Source organism: Orcinus orca, chromosome 6 (assembly GCF_937001465.1).
Source record: "Orcinus orca chromosome 6, mOrcOrc1.1, whole genome shotgun sequence".
NCBI lineage: Eukaryota > Metazoa > Chordata > Mammalia > Artiodactyla > Delphinidae > Orcinus > Orcinus orca.
In genome coordinates, this window is record NC_064564.1 from 14,332,771 (window position 1) to 14,357,017 (window position 24,247).

The window sequence follows — 24,247 nt, forward strand, 5'->3', positions numbered from 1 at the left end:
TCTTAACCACTGGACGGTCGGGAAGTCTCCTATTTTTAGTTTTTTTAAGGAACCTCCATACTGCTGTCCATAGTGGCTGTATCAATTTACATTCCCACCAACAGTGTAAGAGGGTTCTCTCTTCTCCACACCCTCTCCAGCATGTTTGTAGATTTTCTGATGATGGCCGTTTTGACTGGTATGAGGTAATATCTCATTGTAGTTTTGATTTGCATTCCTCTAATAATTAGCAATGTTGAGCATCTTTTCATTTGCCTCTTGGCCATCTGTATGTCTTCTTTGGAGAAATGTGTATTTAGGTCTTCTGCCCATTTTTTGATTGGGTTGTTTGTTTTTTGGTGTGGATTGTCTTTTTACTCTCTTGATGGTGTCCTTTGAAGAACAAAATTTTTCATTTTGATGAGGTTGTCCCAGCACTGTTTGTTGAAAAGGCTATACTTTCTCCATTGAATTTCTTGGCGCTGTCATCAAAATCATTTGGCCATAAATATGAGAGTATAATTCTGTACTCTCTGTCCCATTGATCTATATGTCTATCCTTCTATCCTTATATTAGTACCACAATTACTGTAGTTGTTTAGTAAGTTTGAAATTGTTGCATTGTCGTCTTTGTATTTTGTTCTTCAAGATTTTTTGGCTGTTCTAGGTCTTGTGTATTTCCATATAGATTTTAGGATCAGCTTGTTAACTTTTGAAAAAAGTTAACTTGGATTTTAATAGGGATTGCCTTGAATTTTTATAGACCAATTGGGGGAGTATTGCTATCCTAATAGAATTAAGTCTTTCAATTCATGAACATAAGTTGTTTTTCTATTTGTTTAAATGTTTAATTTCTTTCAACAATGTCTTGGAATTTTCAGTGTATATATTTTGTACTTCTTTTAAATTTATACCTAAGTATTTGAATCTTTTTGATGTTATTATAAATGAAATTGTTTTATTAACTTCATTTCTGGATTTTTTATTGCTGGTGTATAGAAACACAGCTGATTTTTGTATATTAATCTTGTATCCTACAACTTTGCAGAAGTTGTTTATTCTAGTAGTTTTTAGTGGATTCTTTAAGATTTTCTATATGTAAGATCATATAGTGTGCAAATAAAGGTAGTTTTATTTTTTCTTTCCAATCTGGATGCCTTTTATTAGTTTTTCTTGCCTAACTGCCCTGACCAGAAATTCTAGTCCAGTTTTGAACGGAAGTTGCAGTAGTAGACATCCTTGTCTTATTTCTGATGCCAGAGGGTAAGCCGTTCAGTCTTTTACTGTTAAGTGTGATGTTAGCCGCAGGTATTTTAGATGCCCTTTATCAGGTTGAGGAAGTTCCCTTCTGTTTCTAGTTTGTTGAGTTTTTATCATGGAGGAGTGTTGGATTTTTTGTCAAAAGCTTTTTTCTGACATAAATTACTTCAAAATGACTAATTTTTTTTCTTTTTTTTAATCTGCAGAAATTGACTTGCATACCAAATGTGTGGTGGATGTAGATGCAAACAAGGTTATTCTCAATCCTGTAAATACCAATCTTTCCAAAGGAGATGCCCGGTAAGTTAAACAGTGTTACGATCAACGGATTTTTAAATGGCGGAAAGCAACAATGGCTGCTGAACTGAGTTCAGTTGAACAAATATTGAATGCTTACTATGTGGAGACATATTGCTGCCATATAGACGAGGCCTGTAATACGGAATGACTGAGTGCCAGAATGCGTGTTGTAGGCGGTAATGGTATTGGAAGGTCCGAGAAGAGAGTGTTGGTTAGATTGTAGAGTAACTGAGGAAGGCTTCTTGAGGAGGTGGTACTGGCTGGAGGCTTAGGTAAGATGTGAACGGGAAGAAGTCGGGTAAAAGGGAAGGCTTTTAGGTTGTTCCTCAGTGTGTGTTGTTTTTACTTCTGCCAATTCTCATCCTGTCTGTCACTTAGAGCCCATTTCAAGTGCTATTTTCTTCCTGAAGACATTCTTGCAGCCCTTAGTGATTCCTCTCTTTTAAGGCCTCATGAACTATAATCTGTACTACCTAATTTAATTATTATATATTGTTTTGAATTATTAATTGTAGCTTAACAGTAGATTTTAAGGTCTTGGAGGGAAGAGACTCTGTCAGGGGTTGGGGATGAATACTTGAGCATCAGTTCTGGATTTGGGTGATAGTATGAAGAAAAGAGAGGGCAAGAAGTTGTAAAGAAATTGAATGTGGGGAGGAAGGAAGAGATTAATTTGGTTTTTCTCAGCAAGTGCGGGAAAATTAATTTAATCACGTAAGTTGGAGTCAGTTTACAGAAGACCTTGAAAGCAGATGAGATTTGGCCTGTATTTTTATGGGTAGGATGTCATCTTTGACAGTTTTTTAATTATTGTGATTAAGGAGGTGGATTCGGAAGAGCTGTTGGATGGCAATGCAGAGAATAGGTTAGTGGGGAAAAGACTGGCTGTTTGCAGAGATCAGCTCTATCAGAGATGTTTTTGTGCCGATCCTGGAAGTGGAGAACACATGGTGCCCGCCACGATGCCTTGCACAAAGTAGGTGCTTCAGAGTACTTGTAGAGCAGTGCTGTATATGGAAACATACCCGGAAGGTACTCCATAAAGGTTCTTTCAAGTTGAATTGCATTGAAAAGAGCACTGGCCTTGGAGTCAGAAAATCTGAAATAGAATCCCTACTTATGTTATTGTAGTTAGTTTTTTTTTTTTTTTTTGGTGGTACGCGGGCCCCTCACTGTTGTGACCTCTCCCGTTGCGGAGCACAGGCTCCAGACGCGCAGGCTCAGCAGCCACGGCTCACGGGCCTAGCCACTTCGCGGCATGTGGGATCTCCCCGGACCGGGACACGAACCCATGTCCCCTGCATTGGCAGGCAAACTCTCAACCACTGTGCCACCAGGGAAGCCCTAAAAATTATTTTTTATTGGAGTATATATTTTTAACTTTTTTGAGCCTTATCTGTAAGATACGTGCCTTACCTGTCTCACACCTCTATGAGATCAAATTAGTGATTGTTAAAGTGCTTTGTAAAGTGTTCTGTAAATGTTCAGGTTTATTGTTATTGATGTAGAGATATTTCTTAAGCATCTCTGGGATATGCCATTATTAGGGTGGGAAGGGTATAGATGTGTCAAGAAAGGTGCTGGGATTTTGAGCCTACTAACTGAATGACCTGTTGTCCTGAGTGTTAATTGAAAACATTAATTTGGGGGCTGTTTATTGCTCTTAGAGCTTCCAATCTGAAGACTATGGCTTTCTTTGGCAATGTGGGCGACTCTGAACAAACTTGGAGGCAATACCCTCTGGTAGAAAGAATATGGGCTTTTTATACAGGCTGATGGATTCAAATTCTGGCTCTGCCACTCGCTGGCATGGTTATCTACCTGTGTTTTTTATTTGTAAAGTGTTTTCATTTTCTGTTGCTGTGTAACAAATTACCTCAAAAGCTTAGTGGTTTAAAACGACAATAACCATGCATTATTTCCTGTTTTTTGTGGGTCAGGAATTGAGACAGGGTGCAGCGGGCACGGCTTGCTCTGCTCCATGCTGTCTGGGGCCTACTGGGAAGACTTGAAGGCTCACCTGGGTCTGGCAGTTGGTGCCATCTGTTGGCTGGAGAGATCTCTGGGGCTGTGGGCAGAACGCCTGCTCACAGTCTGGTGGCAGGTTCCAAAGGCAAGCATCCTGAGAGCACAAGAAAGCCAGGTAGAAGAAGTATCGCCTTTGATATTCTAACCTTGGAAGTCACACAGTGTCATTTTTGTCACATTTTCTTGCTCAAGTCTGGTATAAAGCTCTACACAGTTTCAAGAAGAGGAAACATAGACTCATCTGTCTTAGGGTGGAGGAAAGTTAGTGTCAAATCAGGAAAGCATTTGGGGTGGGAGATGTATCGTTGTGGCTCCATCCACAAGTGTGTACCTGATGAGGTAATTGTGAGAATAAAATGAGCACATAGAAGCTTTTTTAAAAAATGTTTTCTTTCCTTTAGAGACCTTTAAATCTTAGGGATTTGTGAAAGAATTAACTAGCACTTTTTGGTTCCATAGAGTATCTTGGATGACTCTTTTTTTACATGTGCTGAAAACAGATTGAATATTAACTCAGTGCTGTAGAGTACTGTCTGATAAAAAAAAACTTTTAGAAATGACAACTGTCAATAAGGTTGGTATGTAATGGCTTTTGGTGAAGGAAAGTTAGGAAGCACAGCTGCTTAAAAAACAACTCTTTATTGAAGTACATACTATACACACAGAAAAGTATATATAGCTTGATGAATTTTCATAAGTTGAACAGTCCTATAACTGGCGCCCAGATTAAAAACAAGAACATTACTAGTGTGACAAAAGACCATCTCATGAGAAGCACTTTTTCTTTTAATGTAATATCAAGGTGAAAAGGGAAAACAGAAATTTTGGGATGTGGCAGTTCAGTGGTATATGTTGAGTCCATTAAAGGAAAAAAATAGGAGGAAAGCACAAATTACAAAGTTAAGGTTAATTACCGTCTAGTTTGTAGAATGACTAATCCATACAACAAGTTATGGTTTTATAGGAGGTATACTTGTATTGGGTTGGCCAAAAAGTGCCTTCAGTTTTTAAGTAAAAGTAAAAGACATATTTTTCATTTTCACCAAGAACCTTATTGAACAACATAGTCACCCTTTTGTTCCACTACCTTCTGCCATTTTTCAGGCAACTTCATATTTCCATCTTCTCAAAACCTTTTATCTTTTTGAGCAAAGAACTGTTCAAGGTGCCTTTTACAGTCCTCCAGGGAATTGACATTTTTTCCATTAAGAGAATTTTGTGAAGACCGAAATGAATGGAAATCCGAAGATGCAATGTCTGGTGAATACGGCAGATGAATCAGAACTTCCCAGCCAAGTTGTAACAGTTTTTGCCTGGTCATCAAGGAAACGTGCAGTCTTGAGTTATCCTGATGGAGGATTACGTGTTTTCTGTTGACTAATTCCGGACGCTTTTCATTGAGTGCTGCTTTCAGTTGGTCTAGTTGGGAGCACTACTTGTTGGAATTAATCGTTTGGTTTTCCAGAAGGAACTCGTAATAGAGGACTCCCTTCCAGTCCCACCATATACACAACATCACCTTCTTTGGATGAAGACCGGCCTTTGATGTGGTTGGTGGTGGTTCATTTCACTTGCCCCACAGTCTCTTCCATTCCCCACTCTTGTACAGTATCCACTTTCATCGCCCGTCACAATTTGTTTTAAAAACGGAACATTTTCAGTACGTTTAAGTAGAGAAGCGCAGGTGGAAATACGGTCAAGAAGGTTTTTCTTGCTTAACTTATGTGGAACCCAAACATCAAAGCAATTAACATAACCAATATGGTGTGAATGATTTTCAACACTTGATTTGGATATTTTGAGTATGTCGGCTATCTCCCGCGTGGTATAACGCTGACTGTTCTCAATTAATGTCTCAATTTGATTGCTGTCAACTTCACCTGGTCTACCCAACCACAGAGCATCGTCCAGCGAGGATTCTCCAGCACGAATCCTTGCAAACCACTTTTGACACATTTGATCAGTCACAGCACCTTCTCCATTCACTGCACAAATCTTTTTTGACATTTCAGTTGTGTTTTTACCATTTTTGAAATAATAAAGTATAATAAGCCAAAAATGTTGCTGCTTTCCTTCCATCTTCAATATTAAAATGGCTACACAAAAATTCACCAATTTTAATGTCTTTTTTAAATGCACACTGATATGACAGCTGTCACAATACAGTCTAACAAAATTGTTTCGAATGAAGTTAAAGACAACTAAGTGCTATTAGAGCCATCTTAAGGAAAAAACCGAACGAACCTTTTGGCCAACCCAATAGCAGAGAGCCAGGGATTTGAAACTAACATTAAAAAAAGTGGTTTGGTCAGTCTAAATCACTAGTCAGAAAGGCTCAAATTAATGTTTTTCCTTTAAAAGCTACAATATCCTTGTTTTTAGAATAGTATCCAATCCTATTAATATAAAAATATGACTAGCTTTGTATGTATACTTACAACCTAAGTTAGTATACTTTGAAAGTGAACATGTATACATTTTATAACAATAGTTTGTATATTTTTCTGATTAATTTTGCATTAACTTCTGAAAGTTTCATGGTTTGATGTTTATGCTTATTAAAGCTAATAAAAGTCATGGTTAAATGAGGAGGAAGACCATTTGCAGCTTAACAGCTTAATCATGGGAATTTGGGAAACATTTTTGCTGTGCTATATGTGTGGAATTTCAAAACTGTTTTGAAAAATAAGATGCTTAAAATTCAGAAAATTGATTGTACATGGCTAACGAGATTAAGAAATGCTGACTTTGGAGTCAGACATCCTGGACGGAATCTCAGCTCTGCTACTTAACGTGTGATGTGGAGCAAGTTACGTAATTGTCCTCTGCCTCAGTAAAGTGGAGATTATAGTAGTACCTGCCTATAGGTTGTTATGAGGATTAAGTGAGTTAAAATATGTAAAGTGGCAGTGCCTGGTGTACAGTTAACCTTATGTAAAAAGTTAGCTATTACTTTGACTCTTACTGTTACTGTTATTATGGCCTGTATTCAAGTTGTAGTCCATGGTATGTTTGTGAGCTATAACTTCATAAAGGAAGTAAAATTTTTTTTAAAATTTATTTTATTTATTATTTTTGACTGCGTTGGGTCTTCGTTGCTGCGCGAGGGCTTTCTCCAGTTGCGGCGAGCAGGGGCTACTCTTCGTTGCGGTGCATGGGCCTCTCATTGCAGTGGCTTCTCATTGTGGAGCATGGGCTCTAGGTGCACGGGCTTCAGTAGTTGTGGCACACGGGCTTCAGTAGTTGTGGCTCGCGGGGTCTAGAGCACAGGCTCAGTAGTTGTGGCACATGGGCTTAGCTGCTCTGTGGCATGTGGGATCTTTCCGGACCAGGGCTCGAACCCACGTCCCCTGCATTGGCAGGCGGATTTTTTTTTCTTTTAAAATAGATGTTGAGGGTAGGAGTTTATTAGTTTATTAATTTATTTTTGCTGTGTTGGGTCTTCGTTTCTGTGCGAGGGCTTTCTCTAGTTATGGCAAGCGGGGGCCACTCTTCATCGCGGTACGCGGGCCTCTCACTATCGCGGCCTCTCTTGTTGCGGAGCACAGGCTCCAGACGCGCAGGCTCAGTAGTTGTGGCTCACGGGCCTAGTTGCTCCGCGGCATGTGGGATCCTCCCAGACCAGGTCTCGAACCCGTGTCCCGTGCATTAGCAGGCAGATTCTCAACCACTGTGCCACCAGGGAAGCCCCCTAAAAAATTTTTTAAACCAAAATATATTCAGTACTTGAGTATACATGCCTATCAAGAAATTACCTAGTTCTAGAAAAATTTCAGCTTTGCAAAGTCAGAAACTTTATTTTGTCTAGTTTGCCCAAAGTTGGTGGGGCTCTTAGGGACTAACATGCCATGTGTTAGAGAGATAGCCCCTTAATTTTAAGTTTACAGTGAACAAAATATTAATCCCTGTCATCCGGGCTTCTCCGTAGTATCAACCAACTGGGGAAGCCAGGTTAAAACATTGCTTGTGAACATAGGGTAAGAACAAAGGGACGTTTTATTAAATATGGAGAAGATTAAGGACAGACTCTTTCTATTCCACAGCACTCTACTGAAACACCCTAGAGACTGAAACACTTGTATCCACCAGTTGGGTCTTTTTCTTCTATATATAGTACTAGATACACATTGACAGATTTGATCTATTTGTTTTCTCTTGCAGAGCCATACTCCTTATACTAGTAGTACGTTAAATGTCTTTTTCGAATTACCCTTTTGCACTAAACCAATTTAGTTTTCTAGACTGGTCCATGGGCTTTCCCAAATCTTCAGCACTATATTTACAAATCATCTTTTAGGGCTAATAAGTGACTAATTCATTATCTATTCTTAGTAGATTTTTACAAGTGTGATTCTCAGTGTGTGATTCTTCACATTTAGGAGCCCTTTAAGTCCCTTTTATCACTAGTTACAATAATACCATGATGTAGAACAGTCCCTTTTTAAATAGCTAAATACATCTTTCAGCCTTATTTTGTTTGAATTATGTCTTAAAACATTAAAATTTTATCTTATAATAAAATGTTAATGCTAGTGCTTGTCACCATGATAGGACAAAACAGTTTCTTAGGCTAAGTTTTATCTTCTGCCTTTTGCCTCATTCCCTCCTCTACCCACCAGACAGGCCTTTGCTGCTCACTCTGGCTAAAAAATTGAGATACTTAAAATGTTTTCAAAGGGAGTGAGGTGTGATTTCTCATGGAGAGTGGCAGCCTCCACTTTATGAAACAGTTGTGTTATGAAAGTTATGTTTCTGTGAGTTTGGAAATGGGAATGCATTTTCCGATAGGTATTGACAGTCGTTTCTAGGAGAAAGGCTGTTCTATTAAAAAGAGTGACTAGTTTGGCTCACAACTCATACGGTAAAGTTTGCTTGTTTGTTTTTGCTGTGCGTGTATGGAGATAAAGAATGCATTGACTATCAGTAACTAATATACTTTGGCGTCACTGTGCCAAAGGTGCCAGCAGTTTTATCCACCGTTGTTTTTGCACCATCAATGCAAATATCAACACAGTGAAGAAGGCAAATGTCTTAGTATTTTATGAAAATAGTTTTGACCTCAAGACCCACTGAGAAGCTCTAGGAAACTCAGGAGTCCTCAGACCACAATTTGGGAGCCAAAGTTAGACTGAATGGATGTCTTTGGTTTATTTTTAAACTACTTTATTGAGATATAATAAGCATATCATATAATTCATACCTTTAAAATGAACAGTTTCAATGGTTTTTATTATATTTACCAGCACAATTATTTAATTTTATGACATCTTTATCACACTGTTAATCTATGTTCCGTCTCTAGGTTTGAGATTTACCTATTCTGGACATTTCATATAAATGAAATACAATTTGTGGTCTTCTGTGATTGGCTTCTTCTTACTTAGCATAATGTTTTTGAGGTTCATCCATGTTATAGCATTTATTGGTACTTATTCCTTTTTATGGTGGAATAATATTTCATATTCTGTTTTGTTTATCCATTCATCAGTTGATGGATATTTGGATTGTTTCCACTTTTTGGCTATTATGAATAATGCTGCTGTGAACATCTGTATGCAGGTCTTTCTGTGGACATATGTTTCTGTTTCTCTTAGATAGATGTCCAGGAGTGGACTTTCTGGGTCATATGGTACCTCTGTGCTTAACATTTTGAGGAATTGTCAGACTGTTTTCCAAAGCGGCTGCACTGATTTACATTTCCACCAGCAGTGTATGAGGATTCCAGTTTCTTTGGCTTTTAAAGAACCCTCGTTTACTGTAAGGAAAATGGTGGTGACTCTGGCTAATTGGAGAGTGTATACCCTGCCCGAAGGCATTCAGATTACAATTAAAATAATTGAGCAAAGTTTTAAAAAATATAGTGTATAAAAAGGTTTAAAGAATAAAACACTTAGGCACCTGTCACTCAGTTTAATAAATCATTACCAATAAAGCCTATTGTGAACAGCCTCCAATTTTAATGCCGTTCTTCTCCACCACAGTTAACAACTTTTCCAGAATTTGGTTTTTTATCTTTCTATTTCTTTACATTTTCACTATGTGTGTTTGGAAATTGTTTGCACAATACTATGTGTCCACAAATGCCTTTTTCTAGTAAAGGGTCAGAGAGATATGTGACTCAAAAAAGACTGACTACTAAAGTATAATGCCTGATTTTTTAAAAAAATAAATTTATTTTATTTATTTTTGGCTGTGTTGGGTCTTCGTTGCTGTGTGTGGGCTTTCTCTAGTTGTGGGGAGCAGGGGCTACTCTTTGTTGCGGTGCGCAGGCTTCTCATTGTGGTGCCTTCTCTTTGTTGTAGAGCATGGGCTCTAGGTGCGCGGGCTTCAGTAATTGTGACATGCGGGCTCAGTAGTTGTGGCTTACGGGCTCTAGAGCTCAGGCTCAGTAGTTGTGGCGCACGGGCTTAGTTGCTTCGCGGCATGTGGGATCTTCCCAGAGCAGGGATCGAACCCACGTCCCCTGCACTGGCAGGCGGATTCTTAACCACTGCACCACCAGGGAAATCCCTAATGCCTGATTTTTAAAGGCAAAAAAAATTATATTAAGGGCTTCCCTGGTGGCGCAGTGGTTGAGAGTCCGCCTGCCGATGCAAGGGACAAGGGTTCGTGCCCCGGTCCGGGAAGATCCCACATGCCGCGGAGCGGCTTGGCCCGTGCACCATGGCCGCTGAACCTGAGCGTCCGGAGCCTGTGCTCCGCAACGGGAGAGGCCACAACAGTGAGAGGCCCATGTATTGCAAAAAAAAAAAAAAAAAAAAAAAAAAAAATTAAGAGAAGCCAAAAATAATATCACAAGTTTATGTTGGGGCGGAAAGCTAATTGTTCATATTTTATCAAATATGCTGTTCCTCCTTTTTTCCTCTTAAAAAACCAAAATAAAAAAAAAACTTTTTTCCCTTCTCATCTATTGTTTGCAGTGAATTCCAAACAAGCGTTGCAGTGAAAATTGTTTTACTGTACCTCCAAGTCTGAGAGACTGTGGATCAGTGAGCTATGCCTGTTCAGAGGTGCTGCTTTAAACAACAGAACTGAAACCTGAAAGGGAAAGAAGTTCTTAGTATAAATTGTACTGAGAATCCCTTGGTCAGTTAATCCATTTTCTTCTTTAGTCCTCTGTTTTCTATCGTGTGTGTGTGTGTGTGTGTGTGTGTGTGTGTGTGTGTGTATGTGTATAATTAACACTACAACCGTTAATATACTAACTTAGAGTTTCTCTTATAATTCTTTATTACCCTGCCCCACCAAGTGTAAGCTGTTATTATTATTATTACTCTTATTATTTGGCCGTGTGTCCTGTGGGATCCCAGTTCCCTGACCAGGGATCGGATCCACACCCACAGCAATGAAAGCGCTCAGTCCCAACCACTGGATCACCAGGGAATTTCCCAAGTGTAAGATTTTTAAGACCAGAATTTTCTGAAGTAGAAAACATTTGGAGGGTTAGACTTCAAAATCGTAATGAACCTGAACACTGATTTCTGTGGTATTTTGTGAAATGGCCTGTTCTTTAGTACATGTGGGAGAGACTTTCCAAGATGGATGGAGTTAGCTGTAGATGACACAAATATGCAGATATTTTTCTTGTTTTCTTGTAAAACTATGGGGCTTTCCACTCCTTCCTGTTTGGTTATGTTTAACCTAATAATAAATTGATAGTGTGAGGGTTATAACTGCCAGTCTAGTGCAAAGAATGTCTGAGATGTTGATCTTAACCAGCACTTGTCAGAAAGGTCATTAAAACTCTTTTTATTCCTTCTAATTGCTTACCAGACATCAGATCTTAGTCAAGATCCTTAGGTAATTAATGAGTTCTAATATGAGCAAAGTATATCCAGTCCTTGTTTGGAGGTTCAGAGTACTCTGTTCTTGGTAGATGAATGAATATATGCAGAATATATATATATATCAGATAGATGCAGAATTAAGTGATGTTGACCCATGTACATACATTTCTCTTGCAAACGTATTGTGTAATACTGCTGAGGGGAGGGCCTAATGCCAATAATTGCTTTGAAATATATGAAGTCATTTTCAGACTAATTCCTTGTTAGGAGAAGGCATCATTAGGTCATATTAGATAATGACTTTTAAAATTTCTGTACTGTTATATGGATGCTACTTTAAGTAAAGATTTTAATTGAAGGAAGTCATGCAAAGTGTAATTATGGTATATATAATAGATCGGTTTATTCTCTCTGCTGTGAAATGACTTGAGTGAGGCTAATAATTCTGCCCAAATAGAATTTACTCCTCTGGAGAATAGTATGTGGTATGTTTTAATTTCATAAAGGGACTCTTCCTCGGGAAGCCTGTCTGCCCTGATTATGTCAGAGTAAAGTGGGGAGAACAGTGTCCTATGTACTCTGATATTTTAGAGAATTCCTCCCCATCTTTTTAAAAAGTACTGTGGCCATTGAGTGTATAAACCATTTACTACTTTTGAATGTATCTGGGAAAATGAATCGGGAAGTCTCTTAAAAGTTAAAAAGGTAATAAAATATGTATGGTTGAATTCATGTTATTTCATGGTTAATAGCACATAATCAAATAGCAATAAATACAGATTTTTCAAAGTTTTACCAGCAAAAGCTAGTAGGTTGCTAAAATGAACTGTTTGATAGCTGTAATATTAGTAAACCTGTCTGAACAAAATTAGACTGTTTTAGTAGAATTTGTGAAATCTTAGCATTGTCATTGGGTATGTATCTATCTTGTTTATGCTTTTATTGGTACAGCAATAAGAAGAAATAAGCTGTTTTTCTTAATTCAAGAAAAGAGTCTTTATCACTGTGCTTGAAATACTGCTTGGATACTAACATTTGATATAATGAGGATGCAGGGTTATGTGTATGTGTGGCTGGTTACTAGATTAAGTTATAGCTAATACGAATTAAATGTTTTGAATTTCCCCAGAATTCTGGATTCACCATAAAATTATCAGATGCCATATGATATACTAGATAAGACATCTAATTACGAATAAAGTTTAGGTAAAACTATCAAGTCCCACTATTGATGTTTTTAAAATTTGTCTTTGTTGTTTGTTTGGCAATACTTTTTTTTTAGGGCTCTTTGTCTCAATCTCCAGTTTAGGAGTTGTTGCTAATATAAACAAAATGTTGAATAAGGATCTAGACTTACGTTTTAAAGATAGAGGTAGCAGGACTTCCCTCGTGGTCCAGTGGTTAAGACTCCACGCTCCCAGCTCCCAATGCACAGGGTACAGGTTCGATCCCTGGTCGGGGAGCTAAGATCCCACATGCCGCATGGCGCGGCCAAAAAAAACTAACCAAAACCCTCCACACACAAAAAGATGGAGGTAGCAGTACTCTATGAGGAAATGTGCCATGAGAAACCATTCCACCCAAAAAGTTGCTGCGTCACAATATCTTAGGAATCTTTCTGATCCATTCAGCAGCTGAACATCAACCCTTTGCCAAGTACCAAGCTAAAAGTTAGGATAATCTTTATTAATCCTTAGTTCCATTACATTGTGGTGAAATTATTTTTAGCACACAGTATCTATAAACATACTAGTAAAATAAAAAAGCAAAACAGAAAAGTAGAAAGGGAAGTTGAATTATTCTCTTGTGGACTTTGTAAGTCTGCATTTTTGCAGGCTCAGACTTGAAATGATTCTATTGTTTAATTTTGAGCATTGTGCCTTTTCTTATGAGAGTGATATTTAGCTAAAAATGAAAAATTATTTCTTTTGCAAGTTAATAGTGTAGAGTTCTGGAGCCCTTTATCCTACCTCCTTAGAATTCATTAAAGAACTATCTTGTGTGATGGTGAATTTCACTTTTTACCAAACCTAATTTATGTATACTTATATTAAATAAAAAATTCTATAGAATGAGTAATAATTAAGAGTAGTAATAATCTTTACCTTCACGTATTGACCCATAAATGAAACAGATCAGTAATGCTTTTGTTCCACTTTTAGGAAAACAAGAATTTACAAAAGATCATGGGGTAGGTAGAAGTTGTATTTGCCATTTAATAAAAAAAACCTCTTTGTTATGGAGAATTAAAAGATATGCCAAAGTAGACAGAATAGTATAATAGGCTGCCTGTTGCCCAGCCCTCAAAGCCATTCACCCATGGCTAATACCGTCCTATCCACATCTTCAACTCTTTCCTTTTTCCCACGTTATTTTGAAGTAAATTCCATTTTACCCACAAGTATTTTTAATATATCTTTATTATTTTTAACATAACCAAAATACCATTATTACACCTTAAAAATTAACAGTAGTTATGCAGTAGCATCAAAGTTTCAGTCAGTGTTCACATGTCCAATTGTTTCATGAAGTTTTTTCCCCAGAGTTTGTTTTGAAGAGCATCCATGGCGATTGGGTTATATGTCTTTTACTTTATTGGTTCCTTGGCTGTTGAAGAAATGGGGTCATTCGTTGTGTTGCTGGGTTAATAAGTGAATTCATTACAGAGGATGTACTGTGCTTATTTAGTCAGCTGCCAAATCTTGAGTTTTCTTGTGAATATTTTTATCCTGACATTCCTTTCTATTCTTTCTGACGTTACCCTAGTTAGTACCATAATTGCCTTATATTTAGCCTTCTGACTGGTTTCTGGAACCTTCCTTCAAGCCTGCTCCTGCTTCCTGTAGTCTGTCTTTTCAATTTGGAGCCTTTATTATTTCTACTAATTAAGAAATATCACTGCCTGGGTGACATCTTTTATGTGTTCATGCCTCCCTGTTTTCTAATGCTTGTACTGTTTAGCTTTATCGTATGTCTTTTGAGTCCCCCTCCCCTTTGAGACTGTGGTTACTTGAAATCCGGGACCTCTTCTTATTCTTCGTGCCTCGTACAGTGCTTTGCAGGCAGAAGGTGCTCTGTAAATGTCTCTTGATTGATTATAACTGTTCTGTTAGTGCTTGTTCTCCAAAGCTCCCCGTTCTCATATTTGCCCCAATTAGTAGTTGGAAAGGTGATTTGTGAGTCTGGGAGTTGGATTTTATTTTATTTTATTTTTTAAAGCATTTATTTATTTATTTATTTGGCTGCGTCGGGTCTTATTTGCCGCATGCAGGATCTAGTTACCTGGCCAGGGATTGTACCCAGGCCCCCTGTATTGGGAGCTTGGAGTCTTAACCGCTGGACCACCAGGGAAGTCCCAGGATGAAGAGTATTTCTCAAGACAATAGTAGGGCCTGATGAGCCATTTCCATCCACTCCACCGTATAGGGTGCGGTTTTCTAGAAAGAGAGATTCTTGTCCACTGGATCCGGTCTCTTGTTTACTCTCTTGGCACCATAGCTTTTGTTTTGCTTTTCTTGTTTTGACAACAACCTTCTGTTCCAGTGATGTTCATTGATGATATTTTAAGTGTGCTGTTTCCTGGTGATCTAATATTAGGACCATACTGTAGGATAAATTTCCTTGGGAAGAATTTCCCGAAGATTAAACAATTTGTGATATATAGATGTTGCAAACCGGGGTGCCGTAGGCTACATTTACCCATAGATGTTTGTTTGGCCTGTAGCTTCAATGTTTAAAAATATGGGGGTTTCATAAGAAAATTCAGATTTGCAGTTTTTCCTAAACAACCTGAAAATCTGGCATCACTGGGCTTTCTGCCTCCTTTGACAAGGTCATGAGCTCTTCAGGTCCCCAGCTGGTGGACACCCTCATTTATGTTATTTGCCTTGTCCCTGTGGACCTTTCCATCCAACCCTTGGTGTAGATCCTTAACGGCTTTGGTCACAAAACGTGTCCTTTCCTGACCTTGGCCCTGGGTTTGGGGCTCACCTTTCTTTTTGAAACTCTTAACTTCTGCACTGTGAAGATGGTATGTTCTCAATTTTTCTTTAGTTTATTAAGTTTAGCCATGTGACTTCTATAATTGTTGATATGACTTTATAAATTATCAAGTGTTCAGCATAACACATTATTGATTTGCAAAAATGTAAAACAATGCTACTCTTCAGTAAATATATATTTATATAAATATAAATATTTTTGAGAATAGTGTTAGTTTTTCTTAAATGTTATTTATGTTAACATGTAATCTTGCTATGTTAAATGAATTAATAACATTTTAAACTTAAATATGTTTCTCAGCTTTAATTTCTAATGCAAAAAAAACTTCTGTAGGCTACAACCCATGTAAAAAGAAGCTTTTTAGGGTCCTCAGTTGTTTAAGAGTGTAAAGGAGTCCTGATACCAAAGAGTTTGAGCATCTCTGATACTAAAGGGTAATGTGTTAGCCCAGGTTAATCAGAATTGTCTAAGGTATTCACCAAAATTTTAGAACATAATCATTTTTTCCCTTGTAAGCAATATCATGTAAATCAACAGTAGGTCCCTGCAAAAGTTTATTGAATCCATGGTGTTTCTGAAGTGTATAACATTATTTAACTAAGACATTTAGGCATATAATTCTGTGAATTTGGAGTTCTAACTTAGAATGCCAAGAAATTTAACCCTTTACCTTTTGGGATGGGGGCCAGGGATTCCCTGGTTCTAAGCCTTTCTGATTGTTCTCTTGTTCTTGGTAGAGAGAGTTTGTTGCGTAAACAGTGGGGAGAGGATTTGAAGAACTGAGATGGAATTTTGGTGTGATTTGAGATTTTGGTGGGGGGGGACTTTTAAACAAGATTCAGATGCTAGAGGGTTGAGAGAATGAGCAGTTGTAGAGAAGAAAACTGGGGTTCCTTGGAGGCGAGAAGGGGATGAAATAATCCTACCTGCTTCCCTTTGTGGGTAGACAACCTGGAAAAGCAGATGCTGTGCCACAGTTTCCTGAAGGCTCTCCCTCTCCCAGTTTTGTCTTTCTGTCCATCCACCCCTTACCTCCCCCCAACCTCCCACCCGAAAGCAGGGAGGGAAACTTTTTTCCTTCCTCTCTTCACTTCAGCTTACTCTGTCTCATCATTATAGAGTCCTCACCTTACATCACTGAAGTAATAGAACAGTTAAAGCAAGATATGGGTGGAGAAGAGGAACTGTTTTGCTTTTGCTTGGTGAGATAGAAAGGGAGGTAGGCAGGATGAAGAGAGAGTCCCAGCAGCCATAATGAGGGTGGGGGATTCCTGGACCAGTTTGGTTGGGCAGCCGTCCAGGTAGAACAGTATGTGTAGCCAGGACACACGCATCTCTTTATTCTCTAGTTGCAAATACCTGTCTTGTCTCTCCAACTGTTTTTAAAATCCCTTTGGGTTAGGAATTGGATCCTAACTAATTATCCTTATAGTTCAAAGGATTTATAGGTATAGAATATCTGTATGTGTTAGGATCTAGCAGAGGGTTAGGCTCACAGGTGCTCGAGCAGTACTTTTAGATTGAAAAACATCATGTATATTGTCCTGTTGCCCTAAGAAGAGATTGGAAAGTCCTTAGCATATGTCTCGTAAAATGGTGTAGAACTGGGAGAGGCTCTGAAGGTCTTGCAAGAGTATATTCAGAGAAGATAAGATTAGATGTGATTTTAACTATAGTTAAACCATAGTTTAACTGATTATTGGACGGGCTTTGGCCTACAGTTTCCACTGCCTGAGGAGAGCTAGTTCTGATGGCTCTCTTGGTCTTTGCTCTGCCTTTCAAGAAGGAGCTCCTCTGGGCATAAGACTCCCAGGATAGGTCTGTTCTCCATAGGGTGGGTTATGTGATGTTCCTGTGTCTACCAGGATATTTAAAGGGGACAGAAAAGGCAGGAAAAGAGTATATATTAAAAAGAATATATATATTTATAGATGTATAACTGAATCACTTTGCTGTACATCTGAAACTACTAACACATCTGAAACTACTAATTGTAAATCAACAATATTTCAAAAAAATTTTAAAAATGATCTGAAACAAGCAAGAAACCTATGACAAAAAATCTGGTTACTGTCTACAAGGTGGAATTATTTGATTATAAATTTGTATATCAAAAACTTTAATAAATTTTTTTTTTTTTTTTTTTTTTGGCTGTGTTGGGTCTTCACTGCTGTGTGCAGGCTTTCTCGAGTTTCGGCGAGCAGGGGCTACTCTTCATTATGGTGTGCGTGCTTCTCATTGCAGTGGCTTCTCTTGTTGCAGAGCACAGGCTCTAGGCGCGTGGGCTTCAGTAGTTGCGGCTCACAGGCTCTAGAGCGCAGGCTCAGTAGTTGTGGCGCATGGGCTTAGTTGCTCCACGGCATGTGGGATCTTCCCCAACCAGGGCTCGAACCTGTGTCCCCTGCATTGGCAGGCCGATTCTTAACCACTGTGCCACCAGGGAAGTCCCTAATAAAATTTAAAAATATTCCTAAGTAAAAAAGATAGATAACTGTCAAGATTTCAGATGTCAGCAGAATGCAGTCACTGTAAAGGAGAAAAGGATGGCAAGACTAGTTTTATTTTTATTTTTACTCATAAGTAATTCAAATTTCAGGATACCTGTCAGTTTTATGTAGCTGGTAAGTCTTTGGAAGTTGAATCTGTAATGCATAAGAAGTTTTGACTGGAGTTTTTTGTTTTGCAAACTGGGATTTTTACAGCAGTTTTATGTAATTATACATATGTATCTAAATCTGCATTAAAGCAGATCATTTCCTCTTTATTGTTTAGATGGAATGAACATTTGCAAGGTTATAAAGTGTTTTTTTAATCAATTTTTTATTGAAGTATAGTTGAATTACAGTGTTGTGTTAGTTACTGCTGTACAGCAAAGTGACTCAGTTATACATATATATACATTCTTTTTCATATTCTTTCCCACTATGTTTTTTCACAGGATATTGAATATAGTTCCCTGTGCTATACAGAAGGACCTTGTTGTTTATCCATTCAAGTGTTTTAAAAAATAAATTTTACCCTATGAAATGAAAACCATCTTAAGAATCTGTAGTAGTAGCTACTGTTCATACAATTGCACTTTTATTATTTTGTCAGACTTAACATACTCCTCTGTGTAGAAAACTGGGTGAGCTATGTTTTGGTCATGTGTAACAAACTTCCTTGCTCGCTTTTATTCTCATCAAATGTTACCACAACAGAAACCCCGTATGTAAGCAAGATCTTTGTTCAGTTATTACTCCCACTTAGCCACTAGTGAGTCATAGCCGCCCTTGCAATCTGCCATGTTCTTTCGGGGATCAGAAACTGCCATAAAATAGGGGGAACCAGACATTGAATATACGTTTGGTACTATTTGCGTGAATGTCTTTTCTCTGAAAGTTGGATTTATTAGGACTGAACCCGTATGCTAGCCTTTATCCACTCACATCGGGAAGGATGCTTAAAAGTAGGATACTGGGACAGAGACTGGTTCAAGATTGAGTCATACCTTGGCACCAAACTAGAACTTTGTGCCTTGCCATTTCCATAAGCTTTACTTAAGTTTTCTGACACTGACTTCATCTTTAACCGCTGTATTAGACATCTCTTCTGTCCCACTTCAGGTCTTCTTGGCCTCACTCTTCCCAGAGCCTTTAATCACTTTTCACCCCTGGCTGTTGCCAACTCAAACTGGACCCTGACCAACTTGATGTGGACATAATCTGACACCTCATTCCTCGCTCCTCTCCCTGCTCTTCCCTGGGGCTGTAATCCATGATAAGCCCTAGGCTTTGCTTTCTGAGGAATCCATGCTAAGAACATCCTTTTTGTATGCCCTTGGTTTATATACTAAATGGATTCTCTTGCTTATGTATTACATTACAGTTGATCTGACATATTTTGACCCGACTCTGAACTTAAAAATTAGGAAGAGGTTAGGTCTGTTCTTCATAGTGTGGATTAATTTTTTTTTAATTTAAAACAATATTTATTTGGCTGCATCAGGTCCCAGTTGTGGTATGCAGGATCCTCGTTGCGGCACGCGAGATGCTTCGTTGCGGCGTGCGGGCTCTCTGTTGTGGCACGTGGGCTTCTCTGTAGTTGCGGCATGGACTGTAGAGCTCGCGCGGTCAGTAGTTGTGGCACATGGGCTCTCTAGTTGTGGCGTGTGGGCTCCAGAGCGCGTGGGCTTAGTTGCCCCACGGCATGTGGGATCTTAGCTCCCCAACCAGAGATGAAACCCGAGTCCTGTGCATTGGAAGGCGGATTCTTAACCACTGTACCAGCAGGGAAGTCCCTTGTGTGGATTAGTTTTTACTTTTGTCAACCTCATAAGCATTAGATAGGATCTAGGATTGAGGTGTTGCCAGTGGAATTTAGCCATCATCATTGCTTATAAGGATAGGAAAAGGCAAAAGTTGGTTGAAGGGCATCGGAGAAGTATGACTCAGAATGGATTTTGAGTTCTGGATCTACCATTACCAACTGTGTGCCTTTGGAAAGTTTACATGACTTCCCTGAGCTTCAGTTTCCTTTTCTGTAAAATCAAGGTGAGAACACCATAATATAGATCTTGTCAGATTGCTATCGGGATAAATGAGTTATTTATGTAAAATACCTGGTACATGGTAGGTACTTAGTAGATGGTAGCTGCTATTATTCCTTGATTCGTTTATTCTGATCAACTTTCTTCATAAAAATTTTATTCATTGAAACATGTCATATTTTAAGTAATTTTTTTCCGACAACACTGGTCTATGCTAGATACTCAGTAAATACTTACTGGCTAGGTTAGACATGTAGTAAACTATCATACTATGTTCCTAATAACAAATCACCCTTTTGCTTTTAATTGGCAATAATCTTAGGTGACTCAAGCTATAGCTCTAAGTGTAGTTTCCTAACCCTCCAGATAGCAAGTACAAGATGTTTATTTCAGGGATTGTGGGTTTCCTCTAAAGAACATCAATTTGCATAACATTGTCCAGAGTTGGTTTCCTTGTTCTGAGCAAAGAGCTATTATTATAGTCAAAGGAACTTGTGGTCAAGGTCTTTGAACACGTGGAATATGTAAATAATGCAGAGACAGCTAGGGCAGTGTTCATGGAAATATGAGAAGTGAACAGAGAATTTAGTTTTTGGATCTTTTCATTGATGATAAATAGCGTTTGTAGGCATTATTATTTCTTATAGTGTGTTGGATCCTTTGCAAGGGTTTTACCTACAGGTTCAACAGAATAGAAAATATAAGCACCATGATTATATTAGAATTTTCAGAAGAGGAGTGAGGCAGGAAGGCGTTGTATGACTTCCCAACATCACAGTTAGTAAGTGGCAGAGCTGGGGTTTGAACTCAGGTTTGCGTGAACTCATGTCTCCAAAGCCAGATACACTCCGTGTATCACCAGATACACTGCTTCTTATTGCCTTGTAAGATTTCTTTCTTTTTTTTAAAAAAAAATATTTATTTATTTATTTGCCTGCTCTGGGTCTTAGTTGCAGCACACGGGATCTTCATTTCCGCATGCGGGATCTTTAGTTGTGGCATGAGGGATCTTTTAGCTGCAGCATGTGAACTCTTAGCTGTGGCATGTGGGATCTAGTTCCTTGACCAGGGATCGAACCTGGGCCCCCTGCATTGGGAGCACAGAGTCTTAGCCACTGGACCACCAGGGAAGTCCCCTGCCTTGTAAGACTTCACAGAAGAGTTTCTTCTTGATCTTTAAACATTTGAAAACATATAATTGATTTTTTTTAAAAAAGTAAAAAAGAAAATAAAAAATACAATTGGTAAATTGAGATTAGAGCAAAACTGTAGGCATTCAACAATTTTTTTTTTTTTTTTGCGGTACGCGAGCCTCTCACTGTTGTGGCCTCTCCTGTTGCGGAGCACAGGCTCTGGACACGCAGGCTCAGCGGCCATGGCTCACGGGCCCAGCCGCTCCGCGGCGTGTGGGATCTTTCCAGACTGGGGCACGAACCCGTGTCCCCTGCATCGGCAGGCGGACTCTCAACCACTGCACCACCAGGGAAGTCCAACAATTATTGATTGGTATCTAATATATGCAGCCCTGGCAAGGTGCCTGATAAGGGAAGGATAAGTATGACTTGCTCTTCTTTTAAGGAATCACATTCTGGAGTTAGGGAGTGTAAGTACGTTACATTTGTTAACGCACTCAACAACTATTTGTTGAATGCCCTCTGTGGGTGTCAGGGTAGTGTTGACCCTAAGAAAACAATGATGAACAAAAGAAAATTTGGTCCCAGGCTTCATGGAGCTTCTTAGTCTATCAGGGTTATTATGAACTGGTCTAAGGCATTTGGGTCGCTTGTAATCAGACATTAGTAACCTCCTAAAATTAGAGCTAGGTGAGAGCTTGTAGGCCTTCTTCCTCATCCCACACTACCATGGGGTAGGTCAACCACGAAGTTCTGACGAATTCTGCCTCAGATCTGTTAGCGCAGGCACAGCATTAAGCATACAGCTTGTTCCTGTGAGCTCCATGAAGTCACAGCTCTCAGGCGCTTTGCCCGAAAGTTTCCCTTGAGACAAAGGTAGCAGGATTCAGTACCCTCTGCTTAGAATTATGTGGCAGAGCCTGAATTCAGGTCTGGCTAGAGCCCTAGGCCAAGAACCCTACCCCAATGGCACAGGATGCCAGGGTTGTTAAAGGCTTAGACTTTGTTCTCCCAAGAATGGAGGTACCTGTGTAAGATTTCTAGTCAGTCTGAATAGTTTTAACACTACGCATTTTACCAGTTAAAAATTATTTCTGACATTCCTTGTGCTGAATAATGAACTGTGTAGTGTGGATCAGAAGGAAAGACAGCTGAACCTATTTTTGCATGAACCCCTTTGGCAGTCTGATAAAGTCTGTAGACCCTTCTCAGAATAATCTTTCAAAAGCATAAAATGCAAAGGATAACAAAAGAAACCAAATATAATGAGGGACTTCCCTGGTGGTCCAGTGGCTAAGACTCCATGCTCCCAATGCAGGGGGCCTGGGTTTGATCCCTGGTCAGGAAACTAGATCCCGAAAGCCACAACTAAGAGCCTGCATGCTGCAACAAAGATCCCGTGTGCCGCAACTAGGACCTGGTGCAGCCAAGTGAATGAATGAATGAATAAATAAATAAATATTTTAGAAAAGAAACCAAATGTAATGAAATATAGTTCCAGAAATATTTTTAAAGATGTGGGATACAGTAATATGTGCTTCTTTATTATTGTATTAACTAATAAGATCTAGTGTTGGGAGTAATTAATTTCAAAGTTGTGATGAATATACATACAACATATTTGCAGCAGTTGTAATGTGATAAGAAGATAGCTGTGGACTTCCCTGGTGGTACAGTGATTAAGAATCCGCCTGCCAATGCAGGGGACACCGGTTTGAGCCCTGGTCTGGGAAGATCCCACATGCCGCGGAGCAACTAAGCCTGTGTGCCACAACTACTGAGCTTGCGCTCTGGAGCCCGCGAGTCACAACTACTGAGCCCGCGTGCCACAACTACTGAAGCCCGCATGCCTAGAGCCCGTGGTCTTTAACAAGAGAAGCCACCACAATGAGAAGCCTGTGCACCACAACGAAGAGTAACCCTGCTCAACACAACAAAGAGTAACCCCCGCTCAACACAACTAGAGAAAGCTCACATGCAACAACGAAGACCCAATGCAGCCAAAAATTAAAAAAAAAAAAAAAAAAAGCTGTGATTTCTATTGGTGACAAAGTCACTGCTAATACTGTAATTTATTGCCTACATTAATAATTGAGGGTAATTGGTAAATTGCAGTTAGAAGTTAGTGAAAAATAAAAGTGTAACTTTTCCCCCCATCCATCTTCATAGATTCCTGTTCATTCTATTGGGATTAAGAATCTCCATACTAGAGTGCGCATTCTTTTTCTTTTTAAATAGAGAAGTAGCCTAATTTATTTTAATTTTTTAAAAAATTTTTTTGGCCGCTTGGCTTGCAGAATCTTAGTTCCTTGACCAGGGATTGAACCCGGGCCCTTGGCAGTGAAAGCTCAGAGTCCTAACCACTGGACCACCAGGGAATTCCCTAGAGTGTGCATTCTTGATTAGAATCCTTTGTATGTTAACCCTGGAGTGTATATTTGTGATTAGGATACCAAATGTTAAGAAATTAGCCCCACATGTGGATTAAAACTTAACACTTGCCTTTATGGCTATTTTTCTTTTCTTTTTTCCCCCAATAATTTAGTAGGGCTGATGAGACTGTGCAAATAACAAATGGAGTGTATGAAAAGTTCCATAGGAGAGAGCTATGAAGTGCTATGGGATTATGCAGAAGTATTTTCAAATAAAGACAAGAGAGTCTTGTCTAAAACAAAGACGGTATCATAAGAGGATCTAGATAGACATGAAAGCAGTGATATAGTGTTAGAAAAAAGTGGGGAGAAGGAGTGAAAGTTTCAATTACTATAATTCTTTAAGGTTGAAAAAGACATCACAGAAAAATATGATTAGGGCTTTGTTCTGTCTGGCTTAGAAATAAAGATATTTCAGATATAGAGAATAGCATGACAGTAGGAGTAGAGGGTGGGAAAGCATGGAAGGTTCTTCTGCATGTGAGTGACATAATTGTCCAGTCACGGTTATAAGCAGTGTATACATGTTATTTAATCCTCACAGCAGTCTTATTATTATTTGCACTTTTTGCAGATGGAGGAACAGGCATGGCAAGATTAAGTATCTTGCTCAGAGTCAAAACTAGGCCTGTCTGGCTCCGCTGGACTCAAAATGACTCCATACAAGATTACACTGGTGACAGTGTGGAGGGTAGATTAGGCGGGAGCACGAGCGGAGATAGGAAAACCAGGTCAGAGACTGTTAACATGATACTGGCGAGATGGTAAAGGTGGCCTGAACGCTGTGTGTTAAAGAAC

The 24,247-nt window shown here is 39.0% G+C and overlaps 1 protein-coding gene across 6 annotated transcripts in view; it reads left to right on the forward strand.

Annotated features, from left to right (window-relative positions):
- KIF13B (kinesin family member 13B) overlaps positions 1–24,247 on the forward strand; it is a 186,561-nt gene that overhangs the window by 16,854 nt on the left and 145,460 nt on the right. For 5 of the 6 annotated variants that reach the window (XR_004483705.2, XM_033429842.2, XM_033429845.2 and 2 more), the window contains exon 2: positions 1,446–1,539. Coding sequence is in view for 3 of the 6 variants with exons in the window: in XM_033429842.2 (XP_033285733.2) it covers positions 1,446–1,539 (94 nt within the window). In the remaining 3 variants the exon portion in view is untranslated. Of the gene's footprint in view, positions 1–1,445; positions 1,540–10,487; positions 10,654–24,247 lie in introns of all 6 variants that reach the window. The other variant, XM_033429847.2, reaches the window with a different exon arrangement.